At 36.5% G+C, this 21,308-nt stretch overlaps 1 protein-coding gene and 1 long non-coding RNA gene across 15 annotated transcripts in view; one reads left to right on the top strand and one right to left on the bottom strand.

The window, feature by feature from the left end:
• UNC80 (unc-80 homolog, NALCN channel complex subunit) overlaps positions 1 to 21,040 on the top strand; it is a 228,521-nt gene extending 207,481 nt beyond the window's left edge. For 11 of the 14 annotated variants that reach the window (XM_055290458.2, XM_055290466.2, XM_055290459.2 and 8 more), the window contains 9 exons: positions 607 to 791; positions 1,400 to 1,565; positions 3,009 to 3,188; positions 6,318 to 6,456; positions 8,991 to 9,047; positions 16,261 to 16,342; positions 17,651 to 17,762; positions 18,399 to 18,598; positions 19,662 to 21,040. In XM_055290458.2, the coding sequence (XP_055146433.1) occupies positions 607 to 791; positions 1,400 to 1,565; positions 3,009 to 3,188; positions 6,318 to 6,456; positions 8,991 to 9,047; positions 16,261 to 16,342; positions 17,651 to 17,762; positions 18,399 to 18,598; positions 19,662 to 19,928 (1,388 nt within the window). In that variant the 3' untranslated portion in view covers positions 19,929 to 21,040. The remainder of the gene's footprint in view (positions 1 to 606; positions 792 to 1,399; positions 1,566 to 3,008; positions 3,189 to 6,317; positions 6,457 to 8,990; positions 9,048 to 16,260; positions 16,343 to 17,650; positions 17,763 to 18,398; positions 18,599 to 19,661) is intronic. The other 3 variants (XM_055290465.2, XM_055290469.2, XM_063645667.1) reach the window with 2 other exon arrangements.
• LOC129488366 (uncharacterized) lies at positions 743 to 6,289 on the bottom strand. The gene is made up of 3 exons (XR_008659640.2): positions 4,147 to 6,289; positions 1,890 to 2,005; positions 743 to 812 (listed from the first exon to the last, which is right to left on the bottom strand). It is a non-coding gene; the product is annotated as an uncharacterized lncRNA (long non-coding RNA).
• Positions 21,041 to 21,308: the final 268 nt, after the last annotated feature.

Below are 21,308 nucleotides of genomic sequence, written 5' to 3' on the forward strand. Positions count from 1 at the left end.
AGATACACTGCACGCATTTACTGGTTACCTCTGGGGAGCAGTTTAGTGTGGAGTCAGGAAGGGAACTGGGAAGGAAAAGGACTTAATATTTTTTAACTTTGTGCACTTCTTCATGGTTTTATTTTAGTAACACAAATATTTATTTTTATGGTTAAAAGAAAAAAGGAAAAGATTTTTAAGATCCATGTTTTAGCTAAGAATGTGACTGATATGTCCGTATTACCATAAAGTTATTATGACAAAATAAAGTTATTATGACAAAACTTTTGGAAGGTAAAACGTTAGCCACACATCATGTTTATGAAACATTTTCCTTTCAATTCAGTGGACCACATTGCTCTATATTTTCCAAAATAGTAGTTCTTAAGATGCACTTAAGAAAGATACTTGAGTACTCTTTATCAGAATCAAAACACTCAGCATACACGTTTTTGTCTCGATGTCCAGAATACTCTTGCTCAGGAATACATATGAAGTTTTTAGAAACATGGAGAGAGCTTAGAAATTTAGAAAATTTCTAAAGTTTCATAAAGGGCTCTGGATGTAGGTTGGGTTCCTCGGAAGCACAGGTCCGCAGGCTCATTTTTCTCTTTTCCCGGTATGAAGCGCTGAAGGTGATTCTCGTCTGCTTTGAGAGGCAGCTCGGAAGCCAGTGGTACTGGCTGAGCCTCCAGGTGAAGGAGATGGCTCTGCGGAAGGTGGGAGGCCTGGCCCTTTGGGATTTCCTCGACTTCATCGTGCGGACCCGAATACCCATCTTTGTGCTTTTGCGCCCTTTCATCCAGTGCAAGGTGTGGTGTGTGCTTCTCCTCCTGAAAGTGGCAAGCTCCAATGAATGTGTGGCTCTCTACTGAGGCAGGAATATGGCAGGAGTGCTCATGGTACCTACTGTTGCCAGTTAGTAGGGCCTGTTAATACTATGCTTGATGAGAAAACCACCCAAAAATATATTCCAGAGGATAAAATTTCACACTAGAAATGCCTTCACAGTAAGAGCTTTATTGGAGTCTGTAAAACTTTGCCCGCTCCCTACTAATCATCCCCCACTCTACCCACCCAAAAGATTGGTCCAGTGGAATAGTTTGGAGAATCTTCTATCTTCAGTGGCATGACTGAGATCTGATTTTAAATAAACGTATGAAAAACATAGGATACTTAACGTATGTTTTTCCTCCAAGACCCTCAGTACCCATCTACACTTGTCCTTTTCATGCCCCAATTTCTTAGGGCAGTGATTTAAAACGATGTAATTATTAAGCACTTCCTGTGTAAAGTGCCATTCTAGGAACATCACATGCATTACCTTATTTATTCCTCACAACAATGAAATAGGTACAGCAATTAGCCCATTTTATGGATGGAAAATTGAGGCCCTGAGAATGTTATGCCTTCCTTTCAGCTGCTGGCCCAACCAGCAGAGAATCATGAAGAGCTTTCCGCCCGGCAACATATTGCCGACCAGCTGGAGCGGCGCTTCATACCACGCCCTTTGTGTAAGAGCTCGCTCATTGCTGAGTTCAACAGTGAACTAAAAATTCTAAAAGAGGCAGTTCATAGTGGATCAGGTGAGTGTGCATGAGAGTGTTGTGAATTTGTTTGACTAATGGAACTCACAGCCTACAAAGAATCCCTCTGTCCAGGTCACCACACTTTTTGGAACTATGAATACGTTAGCCATTTTGGTACACTGCTAGATTTGACCATTTCTAATAAGTTAGCCATTTGACCACCACTAGATTTGACTTCCTCTCTTGTCAGTAACAAAATAGAAATCAAAAGGATATCATAAGAATTTAGTTTTCCTTTTCTATATATTTTTTAATCTTCATTTTAGTAGTTAATCTCTTTCTTGAGTATTTAATTGGAAGAAAAATGGTTTAAATCATTACCTTTATTTCCTTTTTGAAAAAGAGAAGGGGGACATTCATTTATTGAGCTTCTATTTTATGGTAGATCATTTCCTTTAATCTATACAAATACCTTCAAGGTATATAATTGAAAGTCCCTGTAAAGAATGAGGAAACAGACAAGTAGAAAATAGATAAATAATTTACAAGTAAATAACTTACTACTGTCACATAGAAAGTGATTATTGTAAGGGGATTTTTCAACCAGATCTCTGTGATTGATTTATAAGGCCTTTAACTTTAACTTTTCACACATTGGAAGGGGAAGGATTCCCTTAGAGCTGGCAAACTAGGAGGTACTTTCTTTACATTATTCTAAAGGTATTCTTTGAGAGTACATTGCTTTCTTATAACTATATGAGCAGCAGATTACTGAGGAAGGAAAATAAATCATTATTTGCCATTAGAGGGCAGTCATTACCCACAAGTAAAATGTAATGTGTGCTAGGTTTTCTTTTTTGTGGGAGGGAAAGGTTATTTGCTTTCTTTTGAAAGCTTTTATTGTTCTTTGCAGACAATGTGGTAAAAACAAAAAATTGACAGGTATAATCCTGGTGAAGTTTACACATTATCATTCAAATATTCTACTTTGAAATAAAATAACCTGACATAGAACTGAGGGGTATTTTATAGGTTGTAATTTCCAGAAAATGAGAATAAGAACAGTTTTGATTATGCATTGCGGGGTTCATATCAGACAACTTATTTATTACTTTGATATGCTTGTGTCAGATAAGATATATTTCTTAGTAAAAATTGCCAAGTTGGAAGCTACAATTCAGGTCAAATTTAATTTGCATCCTACCAACCTTGGAAAATAAAATAGAAAACCAATAAGAAAGGCAACAATGTCAAAGCATTTAATATTGTTACAGATGTTATGTTCTGGCAAGGGAACTATTTAATTATATCAGTGGCCAATATTGATTCTTTAAAATGAAAAATCCCCACTTTCATTTGCAACTTTGTTATAAAGATCATTTGTCTGGGACACATTATTTAACTAACCTTTCCTAAAAAATACAAGTGGTCAGGGAGGACTTCGAAGTGGACATTTAAGATTCTCACCATGCATTTCCTTTGGTCTCTCAAATCCTCTAGCCTACCAAGGCAAGACATCCATCAGTACCGTGGGCACCTCCACCTCTGCTTACCGCCTGAGCTTGGCCACCATGTCCCGCTCTAACACGGGCACGGGCACTGTCTGGGAGCAGGACAGTGAGCCATCCCAGCAGGCTTCGCAGGACACCCTGAGTCGGACTGATGAGGAAGATGAGGAAAGTAGGTCATTCCAAAGAATCTGGGCGGAAGACATGGCTTGGCCATATGAGCAAGGGCTTGGGAAGGATTACTGCCCTTCTGACCTTTTCCGCTTCTGATCCCCTAGTCATTTTTACAAAAGGAGTTCTAGGGGAAATGTGACTGATTCCATGATTCCTAATGCCTGCATTTCTATAAATTCCTTGATATCCTTTGGTCATTTAAAAAGAATTCAGGAAAAAAGTAAATCGTTAGTGACTCCTAAATTTTCTTTAAACCTATATAGTCAACTTTTTCCACTAACTCCCATTTAAATTGTGGATAACTAACCAAGGAAAGCACTTATTCTCCTTTTTCCTGGATATCTTGCTTAGAGGGTTGATTGGAACTTAAATGGCCTCATTAGGCAAGGAAAAGTGAGCCGTGTATATGCCTAGGACTCAGAAAAGACCAGTTGGCTCTACCAGCCAGTATGCAAACCAGCAGGCTGTCTTGAGGGAAAGTACTCCAAATTTGAGTTAAGAGAATCCCCAGTGACTAGGTCAGCCCAGAAGCTTCTAAGGCATGTGCCAGAGATTTGGTGTTATGACACAAGGAGAAATACTACATATGTATTCTTCACAGGAGGTTATCAAAAGTAAAATTAGGGTAAAAGGTTCCATTAAATGCTACTGTAATTTCAGGGGTCTTAATATTGCATTAATTATTTTCCACTTGTGTGTTAAGATACTCTGATACAACGTTTATAGCAAAGGTGTGTTGTCAATGCCATATGAATGAGAACAAAATTTAGATCTTCACTCAGAGGCTCTCCATACCAAACAACGACAAAAAGCTCTACTCTGAACTAAATTAAATAGAAGAAATGAGAGTTGAGGTTAGAATTTTAATTAACTAAGATGAATAAAAGTGTTTTAATGTCCTATGACAGTTGGGAACGTAAGAGAAGAGAAAAAATAAATGCTTTGTCAGTACTTACCAGTAATATTTGCAGTTAGCTTCAGCGTTGGTCAGACAAGGGAAAAATCATATAGTCCTGTGCCTGGCCTATAGACACATTCCTGTCTAAATCACCCTGGTGAGTGCTCATGAAAATACACCTAAAGTTGTAGTTAAGGAAATCTTGACTGAGAAAACACCATGAAAGAGAAAAGGATCAGCAGTTTAAATATCCATTAAGTATGGGTAAAACTTAAAGAAAATCAATTTTTTCTTTAATTCTTTAAGTAGCCTCTCTCAGTAATTCTTATTAATTATAGGAAATGATATCATCTATTTTTGTAGAGCTAAATATATTTTGCAGGTAACCTTGAAAATAATAGATGACCTAACCTGTAGGAAGGAGCAAGGAAAGAAAAGTAAGTAAGACTTAAAACAGGGATATCACTGGCCAAAAGCCAACACTAACATACTGATGAGGCAGCAGGGGGATTGGGGAACCATGAAATCTTTTGCTTATATCTCTGATCACAGACATCATAACCATCCGAATGAAAGCAAGATTGCTAACAAATGGTATTGTGTGTTTGTGATATGGGTGTGTATTAATTTAAATAGGGAGGGGTATGAAAACCAGATCATTGTTTTGAATTAAACTTTCTTACATTCAATAATCAGACTTGTATTAAGGCTTATCAGGTATAAGATAAGGAAGAAGGAAGTATGAGAAAGATACGTTCTCTGCTTTCTAAGATCTTATAATAGATATAGTTATGTAGAGGAGATGAGAGACATTTGCAATAAAGAACACCTAACAAAAGAGTTACTGGTAGACAGCACATGATTAATCACCAAACAAATACTGGGGACATAAGTGTTAAGTGATATGTGAATACAAGTAAGGGGGAATAATCAATAGGATTTGGGAAAGGCCTTTGTAGAAATAGCTGAATGTATCCTACCACGTTTTTTATATTTTTAAGACACATTTGTTTATTCTCTTCCCTGTGGACACATCTAAAAAGAAAATATCATTCTATAACAAGAATCAATTTTAAGTCAGTGATTTTATAGCAAATTAAAATTGCTAGTATGTTTTATATTCACCTTTTGATTTGAAATAAGTTCAATTAGAAATATGATTACTTTGATATTTTAAATAAATAGTATCAGATGATCTTATACAGTAGCACACATTCTTCAAAACTCAATATGTTTATCAAAGAATATTAGTGTTCATCAACAACATTAGCTCATTTAGAATTAAGTCACTTTGTCATAAATACTGTGCTAAAGTCAATTTTCATATGAATTTGAGTACATTAATTTCTGCTTCTGGTTGGGCACGGTGGCTCATGCCTGTAATCCCAGCACTTTGGGAGGCCGAGGTGGGTGGATCACCTGAAGTCAGGAGTTCAAGACCAGCCTGGCCAACATGATGAAACCCCATCTGTACTAAAAATACAAAAAGTAGCTGAGCGTGGTGGTGTGCGCCTCTAGTCCCAGCTACTCTGGAGGCTGAGGCATGGGAACCACTTGAACCTGGGAGGCGGAGGTTGCAGTGAGCCAAGATCGCGCCAATGCACTCCAGCCTGGGCAACAGAGCGAGCCTCTGTCTCAAAAACAAAAAACAAACAAACCAAAACAAAAAAAAAACTCTGCTTCTATGGAGAAAACAAAATCACATACTTAAATTTTAAAATTTTGGTTAAAATAAGCATTATTTCTTTATAGCTTTCAAATATTTTTCCTAAAAATATCTGAAATTGTCTTTCCCTCAGCAGTCTAGAAATTATTAACTGCACTGAATGTGGTTTTTGAATGTCAAGGAAATGTATTTGACTCATTCAATAACAAAGTCCCCTGAAGTATTTATGCAATGTTTTTAAAAAATTATGTGCTAGCTTTTCTCAAATCTTAAATTTGCTGATGCCTGTTGACTTTCACAAATAATCTACTTGTAAAAATTTACATTTGTTTCATGAAGGATGTTCTAGTGTGGAAGGGTGGGAGATGTATAGATGCGAAGAATTATCATTACCCACAAAGGTCTAAGTTTTTTATCTGTATGAAGGGACCAATGATAATTTAGATTTACAAACAGCCCTAAGTTGTACACAAGCCAAGGACAGAACCCAAGTACAGCTTTGGTTGGGTTTTTCTGATCAGTGTCATAGTTTTTGTAACACTCTATTCCTTTGCCCCTTTTAGATGACTCTATAAGCATGCCCAGCGTGGTAAGTGAACAAGAAGCTTACCTCCTGAGTGCCATTGGAAGGAGGCGATTCTCCAGCCATGTCTCCAGCATGTCTGCACCTCAGGCTGAGGTGGGCATGCTACCCAGCCAGAGGTAAACAGCTATGGTTATATTATACTCTGCATTTGGGGGCAAAGTTAGAAATTCTGAAAATACACTCCTGTTATTCTACAAAGACTGAAAGAGAAGCAAGCAATGGTAATATTTTTAGATAGATCATTCCACAAAGGATTTGTCAACTAGGTTCCTGCAGGCAACACTTTGCAGTTTTCTAAGCCAAGCTAGTAGAAGGGATCCCAATTTCTGATCCAAGTATTGTCTCTCCTTAAAAATTTTCCATAGACATATGGTCTTCTTTCTGTTGTCAAATGGCATTCTTGTATTTCAGATTTATCATTAGCCAAGCTAATGATGGGTACTTGGCAAGAGTTAGGACCATCTTCATGTTTTTGGTAAAGTTTAGGCTTCTGATATATTATTAGTATTCAGTTGTAGGTAGTGACACTTAACCAAGCAGAAAAGGATCTACACCACTGCGTGTGACCTTGGACAGGTCATTTAACCGTAATCCACAGTTCTCCCTCTGTAAAATGAAGAGGTTTGCTAAAATGACCTTTAAGGTAACTTCTCCATCTATAGTTCTATGATTCCATGACAAAACCCCCTTAAATATTTTGTGTGTTCTCTGTCTCTTAAGAATATAAGTAAAAAAACTTCCGATATATATATATATATATATATATATATACAATAAAAGTAAAATGAAAATGATCTCACGTGAGTCAAAACATCTATCTTAAGTAGATAAATGTTTTGGAACCAATGATATTTTCACTTCAGGAATTGAGTTTTTCAAGGAATTGACCTTATGTGGTTTTAGTGTGTTGCTTATTTTTAATACCTATAGATTCATTGTAGTACAATTCACACATGGAAAATAATAAAATTCAGGGCATATTCTGACATTCACACAAAACTAGTTTATATGTAGGAATAATTACCCTGTACCCAAATCCTTTCGCAAATGGTTCGTGAACTACACAGATGAAATAAAATTTGTGAAACAAAGCCCAAGTTTGGAGAATATCAAAGAATAGGGTAAAATGATAAATCATTAATAAACAAGTTGCATACTTTTTAAGAAGGCAATGTTTTATGTAAGTACCATTTAATTATTACAAAGATTAATACTATATAAAGGTTTATATCATTGTAAGAAATTGTTTTACCTACCATCTGGTAATTTTCCTTTGAAAAGAAAGTCTTATACACAAAAAGTGTGAACAAAATCAAAGCCAAACAATAACATGTCCAAAAAAAGATATAAAGCCACACAAGCAGCTAATATTGGTAGCTATCGGTATATTTTTAATTGCTAGCAATGTGCATGGTTCTATGAAGAATATTTTAAGAAATCAATTATTTGAAAGTTTTATTTAAATTATAGAATTGTAGAAATTTCATAAAGAGGTTTTTCGTTATTTACCTAAAATAACCAGGCCATCAGTTTCCTTTTTACATATTCATTAAGGGGTCAAGTTGTTTGCAGGGAGAAAATTTGTCCTATTATACATATCTTGATTGTACATTTTCTTGATTTCTAGAAATCAAGAAAAAATAATATAGTTAAATAGTTTGGGCTTCATTCATATTTTGGAAGACTAGCGAAGGTAATAATACTATCTCTGTACATAAGGGAAAGTGAGTCTCTTCCTAGGGACAGAGGCTGTTTTTATAGTGAACTTTTAGGTGAGCCTCAATTCTTTGGGGCCAGGCACTCCAGTTTTCTAAATGGTTTAGTTCTTTCCAATTTAACGAGTAGTTATTGAGTGCCTCACAGATGCTTAGTTCAATGCTAGGCACTGAAGGAAGGACAGATAAAGCATGACAGTTTCTGTTCACAAATCTCAGTTCAGCTACATACATATCAATCAATCCATAAACAATTTAATTATTCTCTCACCAACCTGACAGGTTTCTTCTTTTGGCATTTACAATTCAGTCACTAGAGGATGGAGAGTAAGGAGGTAAATGCGAGTTCCACGTGAATTTTCTAAGATATCTTCCTTCCGTTTGTTTACTTGCATTTTCATTGCAAAATTAGCAGGGAAAGTTGTGTTCTTTCTTTGCTTTTCTTAATGGCATCAGTTCCAAGAGCTTGGTTGTAGCAGTTCATGGTAAGTGGTTTCTGTGTGCTAGTGTTAGAATGCACAAGAAAGAAGCAGGGTCCTGGTCAATGAAACACCATGTACATAAGACAGGTTAAAAATAATCACCACCTAGCCAAATGGTTACCAAAGGAAATGATAGTTTCATCTTCTACAGATTCATTCTGCGATGTGTTTCAGAGCCTATGGGCCCATTCGGAGTTCATTTTAACTCTTGACCAATAAATAGGTTACTCCTCTGAGAGTTGTATCCATCCAAAGCCCTTCCTCCCCCATTGCCTTGAGTCCTATGTCTTGACAAACCCAGCACAAGGTGAAATGGTTGACTGTCTCCTTTTCCTTCCTTGTTCTGTTAAATCTATTTATTTTTGGTTCTTGGAAGCAGAAAATTGCATGCCTTTTTTCTTTTTTCTTTCATTTTCTTTCCCTAAATGCTTCATCTCCCTACCCCTCCTGCAGTGAACCTAATGTCCTCGATGACTCCCAGGGCCTGGCCACCGAGGGCAGCCTCTCTAGGTACAGTGTCAATGCTACCTGTCTATTGGTGTCTGTGCTGGGAAACTAGCTGTTCCCTGTCTCCTCTGTCTTTCTGTCTTCTCCGTCTCTTCTCACCCCGTCTTAATATCTATTTCCATTCCTTGCCCTTTGTTGTTCATGAACATATGAGCCTGGAAGTCAAAGGTGTAGCAAACCCTCCTTCATTTTCAGCGTCAGAGCTAAATCTCAATCAAGTAAGCCTGAAAAGCTTACTTTAAAAAAAATTATAGAATCCTTTATGGGGCATTTCCCATGGATGTCTAAAAAGTCTGGTATGCCAAATGCTAAATTTATCCCATCTAATTATTCCCTCCCACACTGATATTTATTAAGAATTGTTTTTCAGAGGCCCTTTAATACATCATCAAGAAGCCCCTTATTAAATCAAAACAGGTCTTTTAGCTAATACCATGGATGGTAAGAAAATAGACAATGATGTTATAAAAAGAATGGTAATGTGGATACAATTTATATACTATAATTCCTTCTCTTTGATGCATGGTATTGTGCAGACTTCTATAGTAGCTTGTTCCAGCAACACTTATACAAAGAATGTCTGTTCTAGCACAAAGGTGACTCCAAAACTTGCATGAAATATCAGACACAAACAGTTCTTGGTAAGTAAGAGAAGTCTTATGATGCAAATAATGTAATGTCTTGACTATTGGTTTAAAGCTTCAGAAAAGGGGACTGCACCTTTAACACTCAGATAAACCACCTCAAACATTCCTAATCTTGTGCTGTTGATTCACACCTCTCAACTAATCCTCATTAGGGATAAGGCTTCTTGTTCATCCTTAGATTATCTTTGTGCCATCTCAAGAGATAACATTCCCTTTCAGGTTTGCACTATCTAGTGAGTACAATACACCCGTGTTTATTGCTTTATCACAAAGATGAGGAAATGTTGAGAGGCTGTTCCTGTGAAAGGTTGTCTTTTGTTTTCTTTGCATCTTGTTCGGATTTCACATTTTCTTTTGCAGTTGAAAATGGGAAATTTAGTCCATCATCGGGTGTATTTTTTTTTTTAACCAGACCCATAATTCATGACATTCGTGTTTGCCAGCCCTCGCCTTGACAGATCAGTCTCTTATTGGTGGTAAATGTGGAAGTGCTGCAGAGTGCAGACTTAATTCCATTAGCAGGAGCTTTGGGGGCAAGGAGGAAGTTGAGAAACAAAACAGTCCTCAAGAGGGCTTCCCTTTATTCACGGTGTTGGAAGAGATCTGAACCAAGTCTAGCAGAGTGTTCATTGCTTTCAAAGAAAGCAGGTATTTAATGTTTAAAATTACATGTGTGATGGGAACCTTGATTAGAAGACAATTTCAGTGGCCTACTGAGAGTAGAGAGTATTAAATCAGACTTCCACTTAGCTAGCTTTGTGCTGGAGCTTTTCTAATTAGGCCAAATTCTACTCTTGATGAGTAAGGATTGGTGAGAGAAGGCAGGAGTTTGAGTTTATTTTTATGAACTCTCCCAAGTATTTGGCCCCCTCTGGTAGGCTCAGGGTTCAAAGGACCTATCTGTAGTTTTCTAAACCAATTCAGTGTGTCCTGGTTCCAGTGTCAATGGAAATATACACAGAGTTTTTGGTAGGTGAGACTGGTTCAGAGCCGAAGCTATTGATTTGTCTATAACTGAATTAGTCAGTCATGGTAGTACTTTGATGACTGTCTTAGATCAACTGCTGTTGATCCGTTGTTTCTGTGACCACTGTGTTTTAGTTCTGGGTGTGAGTCACCCACACCCAGTTGTGGTCATTAAGAAATGGGAAGATGAGGCATTCACTTTGGCTTCTGAAATAATTCTAATAGCACAGACGCTTTCTACCAACCAGTAGCACATCCACCTTTGCCATACCCTGCAAATTGTATCTCTTGAACTACATCATGTCACCAAGTTCTCTTTGGAGGAGAGGAACTTTTGGCATTTACTAGGAGGTTGGTTTACAAAATAGGATATATACTTTTTATATTTAGTTTCCAGACTTTCTTATTTTTGGCATGAACTTCCTTTAAGCTGCAGACTCTTAAAATCCTGAAGTAGTAAGGCATTAACCAGGTAATAACACTTGGCATACACTCCAACACTGAGGACCTAAAATACACCCAAAGTAGTCCTAATGAAAATCTCGCCTTAAAGCTTAGAGAATATCACGAAGATATCTAAGGGAAAATAATAAACTCTGCTGTTCCCACCCTCTTACAACATTTTACCAAACTTGCATGAGAGTTTCCTTTTGAAAGGACATTTGTTTTAGACAAAAGGGGTAAGTTGGATGGAGTGGGCTAAATGAGGAAGAGACCAAGATAACCTGATGAATAGGTGGAAATCAATAAAAATTGGCCATACCTATAGAAAATTACTTCTAGGATTTTTTTTAAAATGTGCTAACTGGTTTCTTTTAGATTCATCCCCAGAAATAGCCTATTAGAAACACTATGCTCTGCAGAAAAGATTCTTTGTATTGGAAATTAATAAGCTGAAATCATATTCCATGGGAGAATTCTCTTCTCTAGAGACTGTTGCTCTTAGAGATAAAGAAATTCATTGTAGATGTTCCTTCTCTGTCTCTACCGTGAAACACACACACATATCTGTGGACATGTTTTCTCTCCGGAAGAATAGAGACATACAGAGGCTATTCAAGAACTTATGGCCAGATGTTTACACCAAAGAATTAGATTCTGGTTGGACATGTTAGAACATTTTGAAAGGCAGAAATTGACAGTCAACTCTAATTTTTTTAAAAAAAGATTATAATGCTACTTGAATTTGCAAGGATACTTTTAATCACAGTGAAAAATAAAAATGTTTGAACAAGACTATATAGTCTAGGTGAAAAGAAAGAAAAATAACCTATATAGTGGAACCCATCTCATGATTATACACACTTTCAAAGCATAAAAACTTGGCAAGTACTCTCAAAATACCAAAAAATAAAAAACTTTTTTAAGTAGCTGAGAATTAACGACTAAGAAAATGTGTTGTGATACACAGATATCTACTTTGCCATTGCTAAATCAGTTCTCACGGGATATCTAAGATCCAGATTATTCCTCCTTTCAATGTGATTTTAGCCTGTAATCTCTAAATTATGTGGCACTTAAGATACAGTTTCTCAGATGTTGTTGAGGTTAAGTAAATTTTAAACAATAATCTTTTATTGAGAAAAGGGGAAGTAGGATTTAGTCTACTGCGTATTTCCCTGCTCTCTACAGATGCCTTATCGCTCCCGTGAAGTGCTAGCTTCATGCATTCCTATCACAAGGCAATCACTCAGGGTAAATGATGATGCTTCATGTCTTTTGTGCCACCTGTAAATTTCTCTAAATGATATTAAAATTGAAACCAAAAGCACAGATAAAAGCAATGAAAATATGAATTCACTTTTCCATGTGCTGGTCTCACCTAGTGCTTCTACTTAAATTTTTAATTTATAGGAAATATAATTCAATTTATAATTTTTTTGTAATTTTGAAATGAGCGATATGAATTTTTATTGCATTATTGAATGGCCCTTGTTTACCTATCCTTTATACCTTATTTATAAAGTGCATCCTTTATAAAGGATAAAGTGTATATAGTGCATAAAAGATATACTTTATAAAATATATCCTTTATGCACGATATGCCTCCATAGTATTAGGTATCTATTTCATTAGGAGATGCATACATATTTATATACTGCAATCCAGGCCATTATACTGATATAGGAGAGAAGAGGTCATCTATGTCAGAATTGTCTTCCTAACATTCTCTAAATTTCCCTAGCTTATAAATTACTTCCTTGCATTTCAAAAAATATGCTTTTGGTTTTTGTAGATAATATGGGTCACACCAGTTCTGCTGAGCCCCAGTTGCATTTACTTCTCTAAGACCTAGATTATATGGTTTACCATAGTGATATTTTTCATTGACTCAAAAATATGAGATTATTTACTCCTAAATATATTGTAAGATGTTAGCTTCAATTTAGAAACCTTTATTTGCTTATATCCTTATTGTTCCACCTTATTGCTTGGCCAAAACTATGGAAATCAGCCATATCTCATTCCCAAGATTAAAAATTTTAGGAAACCTGACTGGGTACCATGGCTCATGCCTGTAATTCCACCACTTTGGGAGGCTGAGGCAGGCAGATTGCTTGAGGCCAGGAGTTTGAGACCAGCCTGGGCAACATGGTGAAACCCTGTCTCTACTAAAAATACCAAAAAAAAAAAAATTAGTCAGGTGTGGTGGCACATATCTGTAATCTCAGATTCTTAGGAGGCTGAGGCATGAGAATTGCTTGAATGCAGGAGGTGGAGGATTCAGTGAGCCAAGATAGTGCCACTTCACTCCAGCCTGGGCAACAGAGCAAGACTCTGTCTCAAAAAAAAAAAAAATTAGAAAACCAGTTTTCTCTGTTGGACAGTTTTAAGATGTTGTCCCACTACTCTGACATATCTCGACAAATAGTCTCAACTTTTCAGAGCATGAAATATACATTTCACTTATGTGAAAGGATTCAGTTGTCTATTGGAGTATGATATTTTGTGACCACAAAATACAATCTAATATTTTAAAATATGACTATCAAATATAACATAGCATTTCCCTAAAGAGAAAAATAATTTTGATTACTGCAGTTGTAGTAGGTAGGGACTATGATGGGACTGTTTCAAAAAATTTAAATAAAAACTGGACATAATATAGAGAGGTGCTTAGTGAAAACCCCTTAGTCTTCTCCTGGTTCATTCTAGTACTGCACATTTTATAGTCATAAATCACAAATCCTGCAGATGACTGAAATATTACATGATGTGGAGAGAAGCTAAATTGAAACTTTTCATATGTAACTTCAATTTGATATAGACCCCAGAAAAAGAAACATGTTCTGTATAAATTATCATTGTGAACTTTTTTGGCTGCTTATTCCAAACTGTACGGAGTTAAGCCAGCCTTCAATATTCCAAATATAAACATGTTAGCAATCACATTTTTAGAGCGAGTATAATTTATAAGCCGGGATATTTCCAAGGATATATTTTGTAATTTCATCTTTGATGGGTGCATTCCATGATGAAATGCTATATCATTTACAGAACAGCTAAATACTAAAGCTATAAACTTGATATATCTCTTAGTTATAAGCCTCTCTATCCATAGAGAAAATTTCGATGCTTATGATCCTCTCTTGGAATAATCATCATGAAATTACCATTATGTTTTGACATTTAACACTCCCTGAGTAACATGAATTTCTTTTCTTTTCTTACACCATTTTTTCTCACAATCACAGATTCCTGAATAAAAATGAGACAAGTGGACTGCCTCGATTTCATTTTCTCTGCCCTATTATTTTCAAAACATTTTATTACCTGCTTCCTTTTAGTATTCTAGAAGCAATAAACTCATTACAATATCAAATGTAAAACAAGAGAGCATGCTATGTACATCACTTTTCATGTTCAAACCATTGTACATCAACTAACTTCTTTTCTCTACCTTAATGGGAGGTAGTTGGTAAGTATTAACCTCCTCTTAATGGCCAAGGGAACTGAGGTAACATTTAGATGTCAATGAAAAATCCATTCCAATGAAAGCTTTGCTTAGTATTAGGAGAAACTTGTTTCTACTTTTGTGCATATGGTTATTGAATACTCTTTCCAACTTAACAGACATGTTAACATGTATAATTAATAAGGAGATGTCATTTCAAACATGCCAGCAACATAGTCTGGATTGCTTATCAGAATTTATTGCATTGTTCCTTTGGGTTAATTTTCTATCTTCATGGAAAGGTCACATCTGTTTCAAGATTATATATGTATAAGGATAATGCACATGGATATTTTTGAAGTTGACATTCAGGAGAACAAGAAAGTTTAAAAAGCACCTGTTTTGGTACTCTTTGTGAATTTCGTTAATGTGAACCCCAAATGGTATAATTACACCCTTATTTCATAAAAACGGTGATAAACCCTATTTGGAATCACATTGACTTTTTAGTGGAAATGTAAGACTTTTAAAAAATGACAAATGTGACTATGTCAACTTTGTGATGATTAACCAATTATTAACACAAAAGGGGAAACATCTGATTGCCTGCCTCACCACCAATTTCTCTCCTACTGCAGCTGGGTATTTAAGTAGCTCTTTATTTAAAAAATGGAAATGAACAGATACAGTCTTTCTTTTCCCTGGCAGTTGCTGACTCTGGATTCCTCTGTGGAATATTATTCTCTTAAGAACTATCTGTAGATGACTCTCCTTTTGCAAAGGCAAAGCACAAATTAATTAACCATTAACCAAATAATCACATTGGCATCATCCACAGAATTGTAATATTCTCTGGGGCACAGGATACTTCTTTTCTTCACCCCCCACTCCCATTATAAATACCTTTTATACATGCATGCAGAATGAAAAAGGACCATGGGCCCATGCCAGTGTTTTCAGCTTCACCCAAAACTAAAATAGCAACTATTTCCAGTCATTTTTTGCATACAAAAGACACACATACACAGTAAATTTGGGGGGAGCAGGTTGTTGCTTTTATCAACTGCATGGTATGTTTCAGTGCAGTTACTCAATTTTAAAGCTCCTGAGTTGTAATGATAGCTTAACTATAGCTATACTTTGCCAGCCTTTTAAATCTAAAACCATTTTTAAAAAAACATTTGTTTACTCAGTAGTCACAGAGACTTCAGGCTGCAAACGTGTTGAATGTGCCCCTTCACCCAAATAAATTCTGTGTCTGATGTGTTCGATATTTGTCCATCTTATTTTCATTTAAATTGAAATTTTAAAAAGATGTTCTCATCCACGTGATAGAGTTGTTTGTGTTTGTTTGTCACCACCGTTTCCCTTCCCCTTGGAAAAAAAAAATTGAGATTAGAATATGACATCTTATACCTTTTGGTGGCTTCCAAACCAGAGGTGTGATCAAACCAATGTTTTCTGAATGATAGATACGGCATCAGTGATTGAAAACAGAATCTCAATTTTGGCAGCTTCGGGCTACAAGGCCTTGTTCTCCCTCCCAAACATTTGAAAACACCCATCCCAGGGACTCTCTCAACCATCCTTCAAAGATAATAGTATCTTTGAAGTGACTGTATCATACAAGTGATTTTGGCTAACACCCACCAGAGGACGGTCTCCTGTACTCTCTCCGGGGTACACTAACACTGTTGATGCTTGGCAGGGTGGCAAGTATACAGAGTGAACCTGGTCAACAGAACCTCCTCGTTCAGCAGCCACTGGGGAGGAAGAGGGGCCTGAGGCAGGTAAGTAGACCCTTAAAGCGCAAGAGAACCATCCTACGAATTGGAAGCTCTGTGTGATTTTTCATGCCCATGTATATTAAGATATTTTGCTGCTGGATGTGCCCGGAATCCCAGCTACTGGGGAGGCTGATGTGGGAGGATTGCTTGAGCCCAGGAGTTAGAGTCCAGCCTGGGCAACATAGTAAGACTCTGTCTCTAAAAAACTAACTAAATAAATAAAACAATGTTTTTTTTTAAAGTTTATATTTTGCATTCACCCTACCTAAAATAAGCAGCACAGAGCAACTTTAAAACGTGGTAAGTACTTAGGCAAGCCGAATGTTTTGATCTTCTATTTTAGCTCTGAATTTTCTTATTAGCAAAGCTGATTATGTGGTAAAGTAAGTGGGGCTATAATTCTATTTGTTCCTTACCCAGAAACCTTCTTTACCAGCCAAACTTACTGATAGAGGAAGATTTGTTATACAGTTGATTTAAGGCCTGTTTCTGCATAAAGGCAAAGAAAAAGAAGTCCTTTCTCATTTCAAGATTATTTAAAGCAAACTGAAGATCGTCTTTAGAGATTTCCTTAGGCGGAGTTCTTTTACATTACTTTCTAAATAAAAGTCTGAAAGCAACTTATCACTGTTGCTTCCATAGGAACTTCCCATTATTGATTCAGGTACCAGGCACTTGGCCAGCATCTCAGGTTTTGAAAATAAACCTCCCTTTTGTTTTTTTTTGTTTTTTTTTTGTTTTTTTTTCTTTTTTTATTTTATTATTATACTTTAGGTTTTAGGATACATGTGCACAATGTGCAGGTTTGTTAACATATGTATACATGTGCCATGTTGATTTCCTGCACCCATTAACTCGTCATTTAGCATTAGGTATATCTCCTAATGCTGTCCCTCCCCGCTCCCCCCACCCCACAACAGTCCCCGGAGTGTGATGTTCCCCTTCCTGTGTCCATGAGTTCTAAACCTCCCCTTTGAAAGCATATGTTCAGCTATAAGTTTTAAATGAGCACAGGTTGATCAGTAAGCAATAGTTATTCACTTTGCATCCTAAAATTACTGAAATTCTCAAGTTTATGATCTAAATTATGTTAGTCAATGCTCTTGGCATATATAAAGGACTAATAATTGGGAGATGAACTAGCTAAAGGGAATGTCAGAAGAAAATACTTATAGTTAAATATGCAGAAATAAATTTATCAGCTATAAATGTAAGGAACAACCATAAGAATCCACAGAAACATATAAAGAAACGATTTCCTCCTAAGCAGTTAGACCCTCTTGCAAGTTTTATTCTGCCTATTCTCTTTAGCTAAGACGTCCTCTACTATCACGTCAGAAAACTCAGAATGAACCCAGAAATCGCCAAGGGGCTCGGCTGTCAACCACTCGCAGGAGCATTCAACCTAAAACGAAGCCGTCTGGTGAGGCCTCCTGTGTCCCTTCTGACTATACCACTGACATGATGCCATGCAGCTCAGCCAGGAAGGCTTACAAAAACCAAGCTGATGGAAATAAGCACACCTTTGGGGAGGTGCTAACATAAGGGAAGGAGTTTCCCGGAAAACTGTAGTGTCTTTTTTTCTTCTTGCCTTCCCCAGTCCTTGTCTCTATCCCCATGAACCTAGAAAAAATGGAAGAGCCCAAGGTAAACCACTAATACTGGGAAATTGACTATAAAAGGATGTGGTTTCTTTACTGAAGCCAAGAACTGAGTTTGCTATATGTCTCACTGAAGGTAAAGCTATGATGAATAATAGGGACTTTTAAGTCCTGTTGGCAGTTGTTATGAGGAATGATCAACTTCAATTAATATTCTATACAAATGTTATTTTAGGCCATTTATGTGAAAATTACTTTTCTACCTAAGTCTTACTCTTTGTAAGAAGATAAAATCAAACATGCACAAAATGTTCAAACATGCTCTCATTTATTAATAAACCAGCAGTGTTTTTATTTTAAAAAATCCCCAGGAGACACTGGTTAAAACCAACTATTAAGCATTGACGGTCCGTTTCCACCAACTCCTCCCCAATTTACTGTTTCACCTCTACCTGCAGCAGATCAGAAACGATCTGTGACCTTCATTGAGGCTCAGCCAGAGCCAGCAGCTGCCCCAACAGATGCGCTTCCTGCAACAGGCCAACTACAGGGCTGCAGCCCAGGCCCTTCTAGGAAACCAGAAGCAATGGACGAACCAGTCCTCACATCTTCTCCCGCCATAGTTGTTGCGGATCTCCACAGCCTGTCTCCCAAGCAGGTGAGGGCACTAGAGAAACAGGCAAGGCTTGCTCCCTGTGTACTTACTTCTAGCAGCCACTTGGGTATGCACATTTATTCCATATAGTTAAGTCCAGGTCTGCAATGCTTTGTTATCCAAACAGATACTACTCTTGCCATCATGAAAGAGAAAAATCTATATAAAGTATAGCCAGGCATATAACTACTTAAGAAGGACCAAGAAAAGCCTTGCTATTTTTACTTATGAAAAACCTAAGAGAAAATACTTTGCAGCTAAAACAGCTCTTTAAAACAGGTTTATACAGGTTGAGCATCCCTAATACAAAAATCTGAAACTTTTTTTCAGAAAAATTTGAAACTTTTTAAGTGCTGATGTAATATTCAAAGTTCATGCTCAAAGAAAATGCTTATTGGAGCATTTGGATTTCAGATTTTTGGATTAAGAATGCTCAACCAGGTAAGTATATAATGCAAATATTCCAAAATCAGAATCCAAAGCACTTGTGTTTCCAAGCATTCAGATAAAGGATAGCTGAAAGATAGTTCAGTTTAAAAAAATTAAGTTACCAGTTTAGATAAAGCCTCTAAATATAGAACCTCTATGTCCTATGAGATGAAAGGAACTTTTTGTTTTGATCCTTTTCCTCATTGTTTTGCTATTCTTCCTGCTGATATTTTTCTTGTTTTGGTATATTTTTTCTTTTCATTTTTATAAATGAATTCTTAGAGTTTCAGATTCTTCTCATGTGGTATTTAAGGAAAACTAAAGGGCAATGTTACTGTATACATTTGTATAGTCTTTAATGGTTAAAAAACATTTTAACACTAAGCATTATTATCTCATTTGATCCTCACAGTCTACAAGATAAGCAAGACAAAAAATTGTGTTCATGTTACAGGTTCAAAAACTGAGGGTTAGAAAGTTGGAAAGGCCTACGTAAGGTCCTACCTATAACAAAGTCTGGAACTGGGACAAGCCATCTGATTCCTTTTCCAGTTACCACTAGACAACAACATTTTTTGATGTTCTTCTCTGGTACCCATCCTATCTTTCCATAATGTTATGATCCTTTTGATCACAGAGTGAGAACTTCCCCACTAAAGAAGGAGAAAAGAAGGAGGACACAGAAGCACAAGGTGCTACTGCACACAGTCCACTCTCTACCCAACTCTCTGACCCTGATGACTTCACAGGCCTCGAGACATCCAGCCTCCTACAGCATGGAGACACTGTCCTTCACATCAGTGAGGAAAATGGCATGGAGAACCCGCTACTATCTAGCCAGTTCACCTTTACTCCCACTGAGCTGGGGAAAACGGATGCAGTATTAGATGAGTCTCATGTTTAATTCTGTATCTTGTAAGCTCTGCAGGTATGGAGAAGACATGAAAGTGATCTCTCTACTACAAGTTCAATACTTTTGCTTGAAAAAGATTAATTACAAAATAGCACTTTACTTCTAATGGGTGGCACAAATCTGAATAGGTTTTGCTGCCAATACACATGATGTTTCATAAACATCTTAAAAGTCAATGGCTAAAAGGATTTAGTTGTGTGAAAATCATAAAACCAGGGAGGAATAAGGGGAAAGAGCCATTTCACTGCACATTGTTTATGATTCAAGAAGCCTTCAGCAGTTAAAAATATATACTATTCAGTGCTGCTTTCATAGAAATATTAACAAATGATATGATCTAAAAATAGAATGCAATTTTTTGAGATTACTCACATTATACATCTCATGCAAATATTTATTTTTATAGTTTAAAAAATATCAATTCAGGTTGGCTATACAAGTAGCAATTTACATTAAAAAATAATTAATGGGAAAAATATTACTTTGGGGAGACTAAATAACAAATATGCCTGCAGCCATTTTTGTTTTGATTAACAATACAGCCATTTAGAAGAAGAAAAAAATACTATATAGAGAGCTGTCACTTTTAGATACTTATTTTTCAACTACCATTTTCATTGCATGTTGTAAATCAAAATGCAGATGGCATAAGATCATCCCATTTCATAATCTGTCACATTAGAATATTAGAGAATATTCTAGAAATAATCAGAAATAATTCTGAATTAAGAACCTAAACAGCCTATACAATTATAAAAACTAAATGTAAATATAATCACTTAAAAGAGATGGTATTCCTATTCCTGGCCCTGACTACATCAATACCAAGATTAGAAGATATGGGAAAATGTGATTAGTAATACTTTTCCTTATAGTATCCTGTGCCTGCCCTGGAGGCCATATTTTCAGATATTAAGGTTAGTGTTGTTAGAATCGGTTTAATAAAATAACATTTTCCTAATAGAAACAATATTCTTATGATACTTGGAACATCTAAGTTTATAAGGAAAAACGTGTAAAGTAAGCAATTTCTTCATAGACACCTCCAGTTTATATATTTTACAAATAGGCCTTTAACTTGAAGTTCAGTTACTTCAAGAAAAGTGTAACACTTACAAGGCTTGTGAGGCCAACATCTAGTGTGTTACTGATCCTATAATAGGGCTGTGCATCATGTGGTTCACAATTGAATTTCAAAATTTTAACAGTTTACATTAGAAAACTGTTACCTACGGCCGGGCGCGGTGGCTCACGCTTGTAATCCCAGCACTTTGGGAGGCCGAGGCGGGCGGATCACGAGGTCAGGAGATCGAGACCACGGTGAAACCCCGTCTCTACTAAAAATACAAAAAATTAGCCGGGCGCGGTGGC

The sequence above is a fragment of the Symphalangus syndactylus genome, chromosome 8 (genome assembly GCF_028878055.3).
Source record: "Symphalangus syndactylus isolate Jambi chromosome 8, NHGRI_mSymSyn1-v2.1_pri, whole genome shotgun sequence".
Taxonomy (NCBI): Eukaryota; Metazoa; Chordata; class Mammalia; order Primates; family Hylobatidae; genus Symphalangus; species Symphalangus syndactylus.